This window comes from Misgurnus anguillicaudatus, chromosome 9 (assembly GCF_027580225.2).
Source record: "Misgurnus anguillicaudatus chromosome 9, ASM2758022v2, whole genome shotgun sequence".
NCBI classification, from domain to species: domain Eukaryota; kingdom Metazoa; phylum Chordata; class Actinopteri; order Cypriniformes; family Cobitidae; genus Misgurnus; species Misgurnus anguillicaudatus.
In genome coordinates, this window is record NC_073345.2 from 24539137 (window position 1) to 24554996 (window position 15860).

Below are 15860 nucleotides of genomic sequence, written 5' to 3' on the forward strand. Positions count from 1 at the left end.
AAGTGTGATTACGAGATGAAAATTAACAGCTTTTTAATGCGTTCTTACAAGATAATATATACTGTAAAGTGTTTTCTCTAAATGTTATAATTTATAAATAATTCATATCCATATTACCAGGCTATGCGTTATTACTGTTTAAACAAATCTATTATTCTTGCACGCATTACTAACACGCGCGAGAGATAAAGACACCATCGCTTAAGACACGCGGATGCGCAACGCAGCTCCCATCCCAGTGGCCCCTAGGAGCCCGACACGACCTGTGATGAATTCGGTCTAACGCTACCAGATGTTCACATGTCATTTCGAATTTAGGAGAAATCTGACATGCATGCTCATCCCTTCTTCTAGCATCCGCGTATCTTTGAACAGCGAGGTGAAGGACAGCCGCCGCGCTCCCTCCGCCCTCCATCACCATCCGCTATTGGCCAGCGCGCGCCGGGTTCATTATTTCTGTCTCTCGGCTGTGAGAGACTCGCCGCGCTCCCGCTCACTCGCACGCACTACGCGCCAAAGAGAGAGATGCCACCGCGTTCCCCCGAATGAGATTCACGCGAAGTCGCGGACAATCGCAGAACTTCAGGTTTATCGCAACGGGAGGGACCTGTTAATAAAACCGAGGAAAGCGATGGCACATGCATGAGACCGTCCGAGCGGCTCCCCGGTTTAGTTGGGGACGCAGGCGAGCAGCGCAACGACGATGGGACGCTTTGGGAAGAAGGCACGGTACACTTGCTTTGGCTTTCTCACAGTCCTCGTTCTCCTGATGCCCAGTGCGATGGCTCGAGGTAAGAGAACTTGAGGTGTAGAATTAATCACATACGATATACTTTTGTCCAGTCTTAGAGAGTTCGTGGACTCGCAGGCTTCGCCTTATGTGTAGACTATACAGTATCTGCGCTGGGTGATTGTGTGTTCTGTTTTTATCTCAACGCAATGATGAAGATGTACAGGAGATGGACATAACACTTAATGCACCAATGTTAAAGTAAGCGCTTGATTCAGTTCATCCTATATCACATGTGTCTGGAGGGAACACTGAGCCATTACGCGCTGTTTTTCTCTCAACATGCTACAGATAAAAGCTCTGAAATACACAGTGAGCTGAATATTTGCACCCACTTTGTTCTGCAGATGTGTAACAAACATGAAACATCTAACTGGCAGTTTTCACTGGGCACTTTATGGACAGTTTTGTTTGCCTGCGTGTCCGTATGAATTGGCCTTGTGCGTGACTACATGCGAGATGCCGTGAGATGCGCCGCGCAACAGGCGTGAAAGCGCCTTTCCGTCCCATGTGCACGATTTCTTCATTTATTTTTTATATGTTGGTCTTAACAAATAATAAAAAAATAAGAAATATGACTGCGTATAAATAAAATGCGCTTCATGAAATAATGCCTGTTGTTACTCAGTACTTGCGTACTTACATTGGCATCGTATTGTGCGTTTATATAAATATATAAAAAATATATGCGCATAATCTTAAGATGTCACGTTAAGACAAGTCTTGGTTTTTTTCATTTTTAGAGACACTGTTAAAAAGCAGCTATTAACTTATGTTCATGAGTCACTGATGCTCACTACAGAGGTGTAGTGCGCGGTGAAGACAAGTACAATAACTATCATTAAGATGTTCAGTCAACATAGCTAAATTGGATGTTTATAAACAAGTGTCCTACACCTTGTTAATTGCCAGTGCCTTTTTTTTTCTTTGCACAAACCCAAAGCTCTATTCATTGATGTATCTGCTTGGCTGCTGTGTCTGCAATTTGATGCAAGGCACTTATAAGGAAACCTGATGCTATGCAGTGGGCAATTTGAGGTTGATGGTCTTGTTATCGGCCAAGAGTGCCGTTATTACCTGAGGTACCCCTAAGGGCCACTTTTGAGATCCGTTTTCTGTATCCGTTCATATTGCCTGATGAAGAGATTGTTAGCTGGTTGCTTTATAGGTTCATTTCTGTAAAATTCTGGAATTTGTCATGCATTAATACGCTGGTGCCACAGGCTTATTTGATATGCGGTCCAACTAGATAAATTAAATAGCTACTAAAGTTTAATACACATATACGTGTCAGCATCCAATTGACTGGTTTAACATGTTTAATTACGGCTTCATAGCTGAGCCAGATCTGAATTGCATCCTTTATAATTCACTATTTGCAAGTCCATTAGCAAATTAATACTCTGTATTTGATCCTCCTTCTTTTATTAAACTATGGAAATCATCTTGAACTGCCCTAACATTCATAATTAATGAGTTCTCACCAGAATTAAGAGGATGTTATGTAAGGTGTATGTGTGAGACTGCTTTGATGCTTCATCAAGAGTATTCATTAATATGCAAATGAGGTGGTGTCATTAAAATATCCAATCGTCCGTCACGTTCACTTACACCGCCGCGATATCATCTATTGTCTCGCATCCGCAGTTGGAAATGTTCCACACCTGTCAGAGAGAACCTGTTATTGAAAACCATAAACAAAACAAAACTGTTACGGTGGTTGCTACATAGCCCGTGGTCAGAGCCTTAATGTCGTTTTCCTTTAATGTATTGTTGAATTTTTTTTCATAAAGTTGATGTGAGACACAAAATGAAGCTGTAGCCCTTGGCGGCAGTCAATGGAGATGTAACAGTCCCTGATTCAGTGATAGAGGCACATGGTAATAAGTTTGAGTATAGCTTTTGAGGTCTCCAGAGAGCATCTCTCACGCCATGTGTTATGAATAAAAGCAGTGAGTTCAATCTGAACATAAGTGATGTTTAATTTATGTCCAGTACCGCTAGACAGTATGACTGCTTTTTGACATTACGCAGATAGCTGTTATAAAGAAAACCTTTCAAACGGTAGACAGAATTGTTGTATTTTGGTTTTGATGTGCATGCATTGTTGTCTGTGTGTGTAGGTGTGTGCGTGACTTGAGCAATGTTATATTGATGTGAGTCATAAATATGTACTGAATATCCTCAAGATACATCCGTTGATGCTGATGCATGGGCACCATCCATAGGAATCTTGTAACAACATACATTTCCCAGAATGCATCTGTGATATCCCCAGAGAATATTGAGTTGAGCTTGACATGTTGTGAGAGGTTGTCACGAAGCTGGTTGGTGGAGTGTATTTATGAGAGCACGAAGAGGGCCAGGTCTGCTTATCCTCGGGGACCAGGAGCATAGCTGGATCAGAAGTTGCTTGTTAGGTTGATGGAATCCTCCCGTCATGGCTCTTACATGGAAAACCAGCTTTATCCCCGTGGAAGACCTAAGGACATGCTGATTGCGTTTCAATACAAAGATAAGATGTTGTTTGTATCGTACGCGAGAAGCTGTTCGTATCTGCGTATGTGTGAACAGGTGTAATTTGTTTCAGAGGTTTGGAGCGTAATCCGCATGTGCGCTGTTTGTTGGCAACACCAAACAAAGGTCACATTTGATGTCTCAGGAACTACCTTGGCACTCATAAATTTGTCAGAGGAAGGAAGGATCTGAATAACTCTATGAATTTTTCACCATGCGGAGGTCAGCAGGGTGGATCCAGGAGGAGGCTGAATTTTGAGGTTTTGTGTGTTCAGCTGCATCAGTGGGTGGATTTATAAGCTGTATTTTTGGAAATGTTAATCCGATACTCTGTAATAGGTGCTCATTGACAGCTCTCTTGACCGACTGATAACCCAGATGCCTACATACATAAATGTGGTTTCTGAAATCAGTTGTCAGCATAACTACAATCCCCATGTTTTAAAGAGCACTTATTACGTTGGTAGAAACAGCGTTATTTTGTATATTTGGTGTAATACAATGTGTTTGTGTGGTTTATGGTTAAAAACACATTATTTTCCACATACCTTACATTATTTAGTCTATGCCCTGCCTCCCTGTAACGGGTTGATTTGGTACAAAAGTCATTGTTTTGAAAGGTGCAATGTCCTCCGATTGGCCAGCTGACCATGGAAATGTGAAGCTCCTTACCATGTTTAGAAGATAAGCTTCCAATGCAATGCTGACAGGAGTTAAAATCGTCTTTACTACCTTATCAATACAAGCCGAATCTGATTCAGAAAAGGCAGATGACCAAGCTGATTTATCAACTTTACCAGCGCGGCTTGAGCAGGACGTAACAGATTGGTAAGGTAAGAATCACTAAAACATTAAAACCATGTTGGCATTTGTGATAGTAGAAATGACAAACAATAAGCACTACTCAAAACTTGCAATTGAATCATGGTTTAGTTACTAGTAAATTCTTTAAAAATGAAAACTTAGTGGCTGTTTACACTTGGTATTAAGATGTGTTTTCGTCGATCGGATCACAAGTTGACGAGAGAGACACATCACGTTTACACCTGGTATTTAAATCGATCTCTTTTGTCCACTTTCGACCGCTTCTGTCCTGAATACTGTGAGGGGGTGGTCTGTTGAGACTGTGGGCGAGTCTCTGTTGTCATTAAAACGCCAGCGGGAGTAATGATGAGTTTATATGGACGCTAACTAATATTATGTCAGAGTCCACTGCTTGTTTAGTAAGTAAACATGCTTCACAGTGTTTTGTACATGTATATGTTAGAGCTTTCTCTGAATTTCCAGTGCAATTGATGAAATAAGATTGCGCAACTTTTACATGCTTGCAAAATGAAACTGCGGAGATCAGCCGCTTTAATTTTATCAATGAGAGGCTAAAAATAGCACTTTTCACCATGTGTTTGTGCCAGAAGTCAGAAAAGACCTAAAACATTGGTTTCAGTACCTCAGATTATATAAATGGGCGGAGAGAAGGCGGTCACGTGTGGCTGTTCGAACACATTCACCACATGTGCGTTTACACTACAAAAGCAGCTCGATCGAAAGTGTTTTCGACTACCTCTGAATGTGGTTGAAAGTGGACGAGCTCAAAACGTTTTGAACACCATTTACACCTGGCATTAACGTTGTGCACTTATGATCCGTTCGAAGAAAATGCATGTTAATGCCAAGTGTAAACAGCCTCACCTTAAACGCTGTGAGTCAGAAATGGGTGGAATTATGATAATGACTGTTGTGTTCACGTCAACAGACCGAGGAAGTAAACGGTAGTCCAAGAAAAGAAATTTAAGTTGGAAACAATAACTTGCATCATTGTTATTCTGGGATTTGTACCTTTTGCATATCGTTAACATGTACTAACACACATTTGCGCACCAAAGGAAATGTAAAATCGTGATTGGATAATAGGTGCTCTTTAAGAGCTCTGAAGAGTATCCAAATGAACTGGAGTGACAGCAATTTGCCTTCAGTGCATTCTGTAATCACTCCAATCCAATTCCAGTCCAGGTTTTATTTTATTTTCCCACGCTCCATAACATAAATGTAAAACATAAATACTTTAGTATCACTTCACAAAATGCAAAATGATGGCTAGTGCAGGGATTCAAATGCGCAAACTCAGACATAAAGTAATTAATATCTCATTTTTGATTTTTAAACTACAGTATTTTAAAGGTAACCTTTGTATATTTTTCTTTACAAATCTTTTCTTGTCTCCACTAGTCACATTCACCCCATCTGCTATTAATTTTCATATCAGCTTTACACGTTTGACCGTTATCTTGCTGATATTTTGACAGTTGTATTTTTCTGTCATTCTATGAAATCTGTTCAATAACACAGTCTTTAACTTGTTAAATTCCTGCTGACCTGCAAAAATCGGGCAGTTAACAAGTCACGTTTGTGATGAAGCGCCATCACAGGGTGAGCGACAATGCCAACACTCCAGATGAATCAAGCGCTCCGCTCCACACTCCTCACAGCTCACAAACTCCGGATGACAGCCTGATAGCAAATTCACAGTGAAAGCTTAAAACACATCTGTCTCAGAAACACTGACTTGCTGTTTCATTTAGCTGCACAGATTTTTGCCGAGCCCTGACAGTATTGGCGCTCGCTCCCCCGGCACGTGCGCTCCCCACGCTTTTTTCTCCTAAGTGGCCATGTTTTCCGTTTCTCCATCTTCATTTGTGTCTTCTCGGAGTGCTTTGGAGAGAGTGCTGAATGAAGAGCCTTGAAGATTGCTGTCCTTCCTCTGCTGACCCTGGGTTTCACCGCCTAGCCATAACTCGCACCATTAACCATGAACCCTTGAGAACAAGTGCTTTTCTTTCTCTCCTTCTGCCCTCAGTCTATTTACCTTTTCAGCATGCACACAGACCACTCAAGATGCTCCAGATGTCCTGAACTAGCCTTTGTATCATGAGAGCTCTATCAGTGTAAATATCAATTTTTTTGTGTGAGCTTTGTGTCGAGACCTTCACATTTTGTTTGTGTGTTTTTTTCAACTGATAAAAGGTGGATTGTAAAAGAAGAAGATATGATTAATACATATTAATATATATGAGTGAGTGAGCAAAGAGTTTAACTCTAATGGACTTTGCAGACATTCAGAAAAAAATATGTTATATATGTTATTTTTCTACTCAACCCACAGTTTATCTGATTTTAAGACTTACAGTTACAATGCAAAGATGACAAATTAGAAGTCATTCACATTCGCATTGTAATGATTTTTTAATGGATAACATGAATCAACCCCTTTGCGGTACTCAAAGAAATGTAAACTAGTTTAATGCATTCTCCCCTCATAACCTAACCGTGACAGATTTCTGCTATTGGCCATTGTATTTGAAAAATGATCAGACATGTCTCCTTGGTGTAAATCAATACTGTTCTCAAATATGAATATTTCATGTATTAATAATCAATTGCAACAATGACAGAGATGTAAGAGGTACGCGATAATAAAATGCAATTTTACCTCAGAGCTTGGCTACGCTGTCATTTAGCAGAGATCTGATTGGGCCGTGGATGATATTGATCGCAGCGAGCCATGCAACATGAGCGAGATGGTTGGTGAAGTTGGCTTCATGTGTTGCATGAATGAAACTGTATGTGTGGCGTTTGAAATGAAAAACAAGGCTTTGCTGGAGATGGATCAATGGCTTTTCAGTGCAATCGCTCACAGCAGGTGTACACATTGGTTTGGTGGTGGTCTAGCCAGCCGTACAGTTCGGCAACAAAGCAAATTTGTCTGGTGAACGGTTACACAGAGGAAATCTTGCCATTTAAGCTTGTTCAAAATCCTGGTGAGGACACCAGCGTGATAGGGATTTGAAACTCAGCATACTGTAACTAGAATATGATGTCCCAGCATGCAATTTGGCATTTAAACACATCTAATAGCTTCCCAAACCCAGACGTCGAGGATAAATCACCTCGTAATCACTGTTGACTTTGCTTTGATGGAATATCATACACCTCACAAGTTATTTTGCAAAAAACGACATGTAACCAATTTCAGGTTTATTTTGGCTAGAGGTGGGTTACTCATAGGCAGACTATAATAGATCTGTAGTTAACTCAAAGGGACATTTCACTTTTTTGAAAATATGCTCATTTTCCGGCTCCCCTAGAGTTAAACATTTGACTCTTACCGTTTAGGAATCCATTCAGCTGATCTCCGGGTCTGGCGCTAGCAGATGTAACATGGCTGCAGGAGGCGCAATGATATTACGTAGTGCCCAAAAATAGTCCCCATGGTTACTTTCAATAGCAGGGGACTATTTTTCGGCTGCTGTGTAATATCATTGTGCCTGCTGCAGCCATGTAAGCAATTAAGCAAAGTCACTGATTATTATGCCAGAATGAGAGTATAGTTCCTAGCCATATCTGCCTAGAAAATTGCAACTTTTAATTTTCCGTCGGTCTTAGTACGCAATGTATCTACAGAAGAGTCAAGTTTTAAATAGGAAAAATATTGAAACTCTGTGGTTATTTTATAATTTTTTAGCGCAATGCTAATGGTCTAATAAGATTCAATGGATTGTGCTAAGCTATGCTAAAAGTGCTAGCGCCAGACCCAGAGATCAGCTGAATTGATTCAAAAATGGTAATAATCAAATGTTTAACTCTAAGGGAGCTGTAAAATGAGCATATTTTCAAAAAAAGTGGAGTGTCCCTTTAAGCCCTATTCGGACGGTAATTGTTTCTCACAAAGATATCTTTGAAAATATTTTGCATGCCTCCTCCGCGATAAAACTCATGCATTTGGATGGAGATAAATTTGCAGTGGATATGTGAGTTTATAATTCTAAACACCTGGAAATGTGCTGCTCATATGCCATATTACTACTATACTTGGTTTATAGTTACGTATATGTATATGGAATATGTATTAATGAATATTTAAAATTATATTTAGCTCTTGTTGCTGTTATGACAATAGAAATTTTAAACGTTTTTGTGATTTTATCCTCTTTATTTACATCAACTCCCGCTGTAGAAGAGCGATGAAAGTTTGTCTCCATATATACTTCTCATCACGGTTTCCCGTGTTCACACCTCCTCTTTTCCACAAGTTTGGAATTATTATTTTTTTGAACATGGTTAACTGTTACGTATCATGGACCTCTTTTTCCTTTTATAGGCACTTCCCCCAGAAAAGCACACCCACATGTCAATCAGAGTGGAAGCGAGAATGTTCATTATTAGCATTTTTCCTTATATCAAGAATCAACAATAACACGAAGAAAGAATTGTGTTTTTGGAAGTAAAGAGAAGCAAACCTTATTCAGCTTTCCAAGTAACCCTGTCTTAAGACAACAGTGGATGCAGTTTGTTTTTCCTGGACAGCAAGATAATTGCGAATGGGTTTATGTTTGTTACCTGCATTTTGGAAACAATTGCTTGACAAACAAGGCCCAGTTCGACAGATTTGCCAATTGTTTACAACTTAGTGATGAAGTGGTCCCAACGTTAAAAGACCCTGTTCAGGAGTCAGAACCACAGGCGGTAAGTACATTAAAATCTAATCTTGCATAAGTGCATATAATGTAAACAACACAAACATATAGTTGTGCTGTACTCGTAACTTTGGATATATGAAGGATGAAATTCTACTCTATACGTATGCAAGATTAACATGAGATCTAACTGTGTGATCTTTAAAGTGCACGCAAAGAAAGACGCTTCACTGGTGCAGAATAAACACCTTAACATGTTTTTCAGTGTTAAAAGATGTGCAAAATGATGCACTTGCATTCATTTGCATTGATTCCCTTTTATAAACTCGGAGATCTGGATTCAGACGGCAATTAAATTACTACACAACCTTGGTGTTTGTAAAAAACAGTTCATTCGGGAATTTTTACGTGGGTGGTCGGAGAAAAACAGACATTCTGGATTTGGACGGCAATCAATTCACTGACTACCCCCTGTAAATTCTGAAAATACCTTACAATCAAAAGAGAAACAATTACCATCCAACATCGGGGCAGATCCGCAATGAATTTAGACCAGAGTTGCCGACTTCAGAACGGACCCGGTACGGATCCGCCCCAGAGCCTATTGCTGTCAGTGATTTCTTTGCTGGGATGTTTTTAAATGCAGCATGTCGGCATCTTCATAAAAAGAGTCTGCATTCATGCATTCTGGTGAAAAGATGAAAGATACAGAACTGTGATGACCTCCTGGAGTTGTTAGGAAGGTGGGAGGATGTTACAGACACCTCACACATCACCTGTTTGACAGATTAGTGAATAGCATCTGTCTAATGAAAACCTTCCAACGCTAATAATACTCCCCTACACCGGCACATTTTTCCACATACACTTACCACAACCAACAGTCTTTAAATGATGAGCCTGTCACTATAGGATATGGTTCTCTCCTCCTATTTTATAAACATGTTTTTGAGGCCACTCTTCGGATGTGCGCTATGTTCCGTGACTGAAGAGAGCATCAGGTTCACACATGCATGTATTTTTCATTTACAAGCACACACACAGAGGACACATACGGTGAAGGGCCGACGCGCCTGCATGTTGATGTACGGTCAGCGGTGTCAGTATGAAAATCTGCCGCATCTTCACGCTTCTGTGGCTATCACTTGCAAAAGAGTAGAAGATCTGCACAACCAGGTGTTTTTGTTGAAAACAGACACGCACTCGCAATGAAGAAACACACTCCTGTCTCCCTCACGTAGTTTTCCACTCAATGAACAATAGTTAATTTTCATTTTACAGACGATATAAACTCAGTGTGGGTTTGAAATATCATCTGCATTAAGTTTTGGTTGCCTCCCTCTGTGTGATGTTGGAAATGTTCTTTGGAAGCACATTGTCTTAAGAAACTCATTTGTGAATTGTGGGGCTCTGCGGAAGCTAAATCTCTTCTCCTTTTTAAAGCAGTTTGACATTCATTTTTTGGAGCAGCCTATCAAAAAATTAACTGTTGTGTTTTTAAACGAGTTGTTTGAAAGCAGAGCATGGGAATGGATGGTTAAGATGTGATCTGTATTTCAAATCCAGTGAGCTAGTATGGCAGTGTTTAAAACTGCCCATGATGTCTAAACATGCTGTCTAGATTTGACTTGAGAGTATCAGGATGGTTGAAGCTGATGTTTTATTAGTTTTTGGAGGGGTTTATATTGACTGAGCTAATGTCTCTTTACTGCAGGGTGCTCCCACTGACATTATTTTTGATTTTGCATTTAAGGTGTTGCTATTGTATCCTCTTAACCCTTGTGGGTTGTTTCCATTCACTACCCTTTCGGGTTGTTCGTGTACAAAAAAGGCCACTGAATTAAATGACTGTAAAAATGTATCAGATTATTTTTTTATTTTTTTTCATAAATCTGTTAATCACCCTCAGTACGGATCAAACAATACCAAATGTTTACAAAATTTCCATGATTTTAACTCTTTAATTGCCAAGTTCATAAGTGGTGTCACTGATTTGGGGTGGACACAAATTGACTGATTTTCAATATAAAAAGTGATTGTGGACTGGATTTTTAAAAATCTTTTTAACCTTTTTTAATTAAAATGTTTATTTTTTTTCTCCCTTATTTACTGTTTTTGCCCCAATAGCCAGAAATTAAGCTCTGTTTTTTGCACAGGCCTACTAAAGGGTTAATGGTGCCACATGGTGATCAACAGTAAAAATGACAATCTCTTGTATCTCTTAGCAAAAGGAAAAACCGCCAACAATCAAAAATGCATTATTATATAGTGTCATGGCTTTGCAATCAAAAAATGTTGTTATAATGTAAGTCAATGGGGCAAAAAAAGCCACCAACAACTAATTAGGGAGAAAAAAATAAAAACTGATGCTGCACAAAAACTAAAAATGCATCAAAGCCAATGTTTTTACCAAATGTAAAAAAAAAACCAGTCCACAATCACTTGAAAATCTGTAATTTTGTGTGGGTTTTTTTTTCATCAAATCAGTGACACCACTTATGAACTTGGCAATTAAAGAGTTAAAATCATGGACATTTTTAAGCATTTGGTAGTGTTAATCAGTACTAATGGTGATTAACAGATTTATGAAAAAAAATTGGAAAAAATATTCATCTGATACATTTTTACAGTCGTTTAATTCAGTGGCTTTTTTGTACATGAACAACCTGAAAGGGTAATAAATTGGCCAACAGTATTGTTGAGTTTTTGAACAATTTTAAAGCATTTTCTCAAAATATAAGATTTGTCACCAAAAATCATTCCATTTGCTGAAACACAGAAAAAGTTGTGGCCAAATTAAGACATAAAAAATTGGCCTTAACAACCCACAAGGGTTAACTCTTCTATTTAAATGGCACATAGTAGCCACAAAAACACAAATATAAGTGTGTTTAATAATTAATCAAATAAAATTTTGCACAAGAGACTATTGTCATAAGAATATAATACGATGCTTGCTTAAGAGATATTTCCCATTGAAATACATATACGTTCTTGTTAAATTGTAGGACACCCAACAACTATAACTCTTAACTTGACTTTCTTTTCTCATTAGGTTTTAAGACTCAGACATAAACTGTACTGCAGAAACTTTAGCAGTATGCTTAGCATACGTCCCCTCATGCTCCTATTACAACGAATGAATTGTCTGCATTGCACACATCTTTTATTTACTATTATTTATGTACACCTTCTGAATTATAATGAGTTACTCGCAGCATATATTTAAGCAACTTGGCACTTGAGGCTTTACTATATTGTAAATATAGCTGAAGAGCTTAGTTCAACACGACACAAATCGGAGCGCCTACAGTTAACCGTGACTATATTCACAACATGGCACAGCCTAGAGCCTTATTGCTTTTATGAAATACAGTAGCATGAAGACCTATTAACAACATAACAAATAATAACAACATTATTTATTTTAAAATATCAAATATTATAATATATTTTAGATCAAAAATTGTCCAATTGGAACTTAACGCTGTGTCAGAGAGCTGACGCTATGGGGAACACCTACAGCGTGACAGCGTCTGAGTTAAATCAGGTGTGTTAATTCAAAAGACATCTAAAACATTCTGGGAGGGGGTCCTTGAGGACCAGGATTGAGAAACACTGCTATAGGGAACACCTACAGTGTGACGGCGTCTTTGTAGGTATATCAAATTCCACCACTGGTTGGGCGTGGCGTCATAGGCGGAAAACAGAGAGCATAAATAAGGTGGAAAGAAACGCCCACTTTATCTTTTTAAGCCTCTGCTGCTATTTGTGTGTGTATCACAGTGACTGAAAAGTTTAACTGTGTGGCTGATAATGAAAGCAACTAAGAAATCAGAAAGCTTCAGATAAAGTGGGCGTTCCTTTCCCCCTTGTTTATGCTCTCTGGTTTTCGCCTATGACATCACGTCCAACCAGTGGTCGAATTTGATATACATACCCAGACGTCATTACACTGTAACAGTGTTTCTCAATCCTGGTCCTCGAGGACCTTCTCCCAGAATGTTTTAGATGTCTCTTGAATGAACAGACTCATTAGCTTGTTAGGGAGACATTCTGGAAGGAGGTTGATAAGTTAATTCAGGTGTTTTAAATAAGGAGACATCTAAAACTTTCTGGGAGGGTGTCCTCAAGGACCAGGATAGAGAAACACTGCCCTATAGCATCAGCTCTCTGACGCCCTCTCAGGGAACAAGGGTTACATACGTAACCCAAACCGTTTTTAGAAAATACTTGGTTTGGTAACGCTTTATTTTGATACTCCACTTACTAACTTTACTAACTATAAATAACTACTTGTCAACTGACAGTCTTTAAAGTATTAGTAGACTGTCCGCTTAAAGGCATAATATGTAGGATTTCACTAGAAATTGTTTTATTGTTTTAGATATGTAACAATTACAAAGGCGAAGCTCAATGACGTTATTAACTCTTTCCCCGCCAGCGTTTTTAAAAAAAAGTTGCCAGCCAGCGGCAGCATTTTTCATGATTTTCACAAAAGTTTAATGCCTTCCAGAAAATGTTCTTTTTTAAAGGAACAGCATGTAAGAAATTTATATCAATTATTCATAAAATGGCCCTGATATGTCACTAGTCATTAAGAAATCATTTTCATTTCAAATACTTATATCACTCACAACAGTGGTCCGGCCAGGATATTGTCGTTTAAAAAGTGGAGTTGCAGCCCTCAACTGATGTTTATGTTGTCATGTTGTGTATTGGCCACCAATTGTGTTATTGCAGTACCAGTTTTGGCCACAAGTTTTGTGATTGCAGTACCAGTTTTGGCCACAATCCTCCATACTGTTCCTTTAAATATATTAACAAACATTATACCTTGATCAGATCTCTTTTTATCACCTCTCAAATATTGGTAGGTTTCTTAAAAAACACCCAATTTTGAGCAAAAAGCTAAGATAATTCACGTGAGGCGCTACTTCCGGGTTGTATTGCGGAAAGCCGTAAATTCTCGTCATTGGCAGGGAAGCTTTTTCTCTTAATTGATGAGTTATCTCGTCAATGGCGGGAAAGAGTTAAGAAGAGAACGATGGGAGTTGTTGTTTTCATTTTCAGAGACGTATGAAATTTGCAAATGAATAGGTTAGGAACATTACTTTATCACATTATTTTATGCCATTATAATGAATTAGTTGCATGACACAACAGCTGTGTGTTGGATGCTCTATAACCTCCTCTTCCAAATTTGTCCACATGTGTTGCTATAGTTTCTATATGCGGAAACCGAGAATAGCGAAGAAATTACTTTATAGGTGACAAGGAATGAGCCATTAAGTAGAAATTTCTCTGGATTTCCAAGTCTTTGGGAACTTTTGGGATAATCTAATACGCTGTGCAAGTGTTTTTTGAATATTTTAGTACAAAAATCTTACATACTGTAATGTTTGCTCACACTTTATTGTGATGGTAACTTTGCAAGTACATGGCATCTTGTCTTACATGGCCATCATAACCATAACCCCATCCCTAACCCTACCCCTTGCAGTCTACTTATACTGTAATAAAAGTTAGTTAACATAGTATAATTACAAAAGTATTTATATTTAGTAGAATGTTTAAAGTAGACTGTGAAAAATAAAGTGTAACCCTCATTTTTTGTACCTCTGTCTGTCTGTATGTGTCAATCACTCTTCCTATACATTTCAATCTCTCTGTCTTTCCTCCACACATTATCTCTCTTTCTATAACATTCTGTTCTTTTTCAGTCCTGCCCCCTTTTTGTCGCAGATCTCGGTTCTCTCTCACAAACTTTTGACCTGTGCGAGAGAAAAGAAAAAAACTTTCTTTGTGGTCCTATATTGTAAAAAGAAAAGCCAGCGGACAGCCGCAGTATGATAATCTAGCTTTAATAAATGAAAATGGCGACCCTGAGATGTCGGGCTAACTGCAGCCGGTGCGCCCGAGGTCAGCGCAGTCTTTTATTTCCCAATCAGTGTAGGAGAGGTGAAGCGCAGCCTGTCAGGTTCCCTCACGTTGAGAAATCTCCCCTGCTTTAGTCGTTCCTTCCGCTCGCTCATGTAATTCCATCCCGTTCTGCGATTTACATGTAAATGAGACAAAATGACTATTCATTCAGAATGAAATTGGGAACGTGCATGCTAATTCGAATAGACCGCCATCAAAATCTTTGTTCCCGGTGTCATCCGGTACCGTATGTGCGAACGGCGCGTGAGTTTTCCTGCAGCACGAGGTCATGGTTAAAACGAGATAATGGAAGCAGTTAAAATGGCACTTTTTAAACCCACAATAAAGCACGACAGCAAAACGACACCAATAATCGGTACAGGATGACGAAAATGAGATGCCACTCGGTTAATCATTACCAATAATTCTCTTCTATGCAGCACATTATGTAAAAGCACTTCAGAATGACAGAAGTGATTGCAATCTTACAATCCATATGAAATCAATGCTGCCTAATCATAATGCATTCGTGTAATGTGCGTAATGTGTGTTTGAGATTCAACAAGGTGTTTTGTGTTTCTATAGGGGCGTTTATCTATTCATGCAAGTGCTTTGTGGAAATCGGAGGTGATCATTGTGTTGAGTAGAGGCGCTGAGCGCATTTCTGAAAGATGATTTGAATAACGCAGGTCAAAGGTCACAGTATACAAACCAATTAGCCTGCAGAAAGCTCTGCTGCCCACAGTAGAGATCTCATCTTAGATGTGTATTATCAAGGCGGCATGGGCTAGGAAGGAGAATAAGTTTAACATTTACACAGTCTTGCCTTATCACTTAGCCTTTCTCTCTCTCCCTTTCTTTTGTTTTTACAAGTATATACACAGCGGGGTTCCGTGAGTATTGGAATTTAAACATAGAAATTAACCAAGAAGCATTATGATATAAAATAACGAAACGTTTATAATTCTAGTGCACTGTTACTTGGCCTTGTTAACTATTTTGCAGAAAAGGTCAGATTTCCTTGTCTCCTTTGAAGCATACGAGATGCTCAGTGGGACATTTCAGATCCTGCTGGGATATCATGGATCATCGGGTTTTGTTTGAACGTATGTATGTGATTTTAATGGCTGCTGGTTTTGCAACTATCAAATACTGTAACA

At 38.9% G+C, this 15860-nt stretch overlaps 1 protein-coding gene across 1 annotated transcript in view; it reads left to right on the forward strand.

The window, feature by feature from the left end:
* Positions 1–255: 255 nt before the first annotated feature.
* The window catches only part of unc5da (unc-5 netrin receptor Da), a 305716-nt gene continuing 290111 nt past the window's right edge, over positions 256–15860 (forward strand). The window contains exon 1 of the mRNA XM_073871343.1: positions 256–791. Within this exon, the coding sequence (XP_073727444.1) occupies positions 704–791 (88 nt within the window). The 5' untranslated portion in view covers positions 256–703. The remainder of the gene's footprint in view (positions 792–15860) is intronic.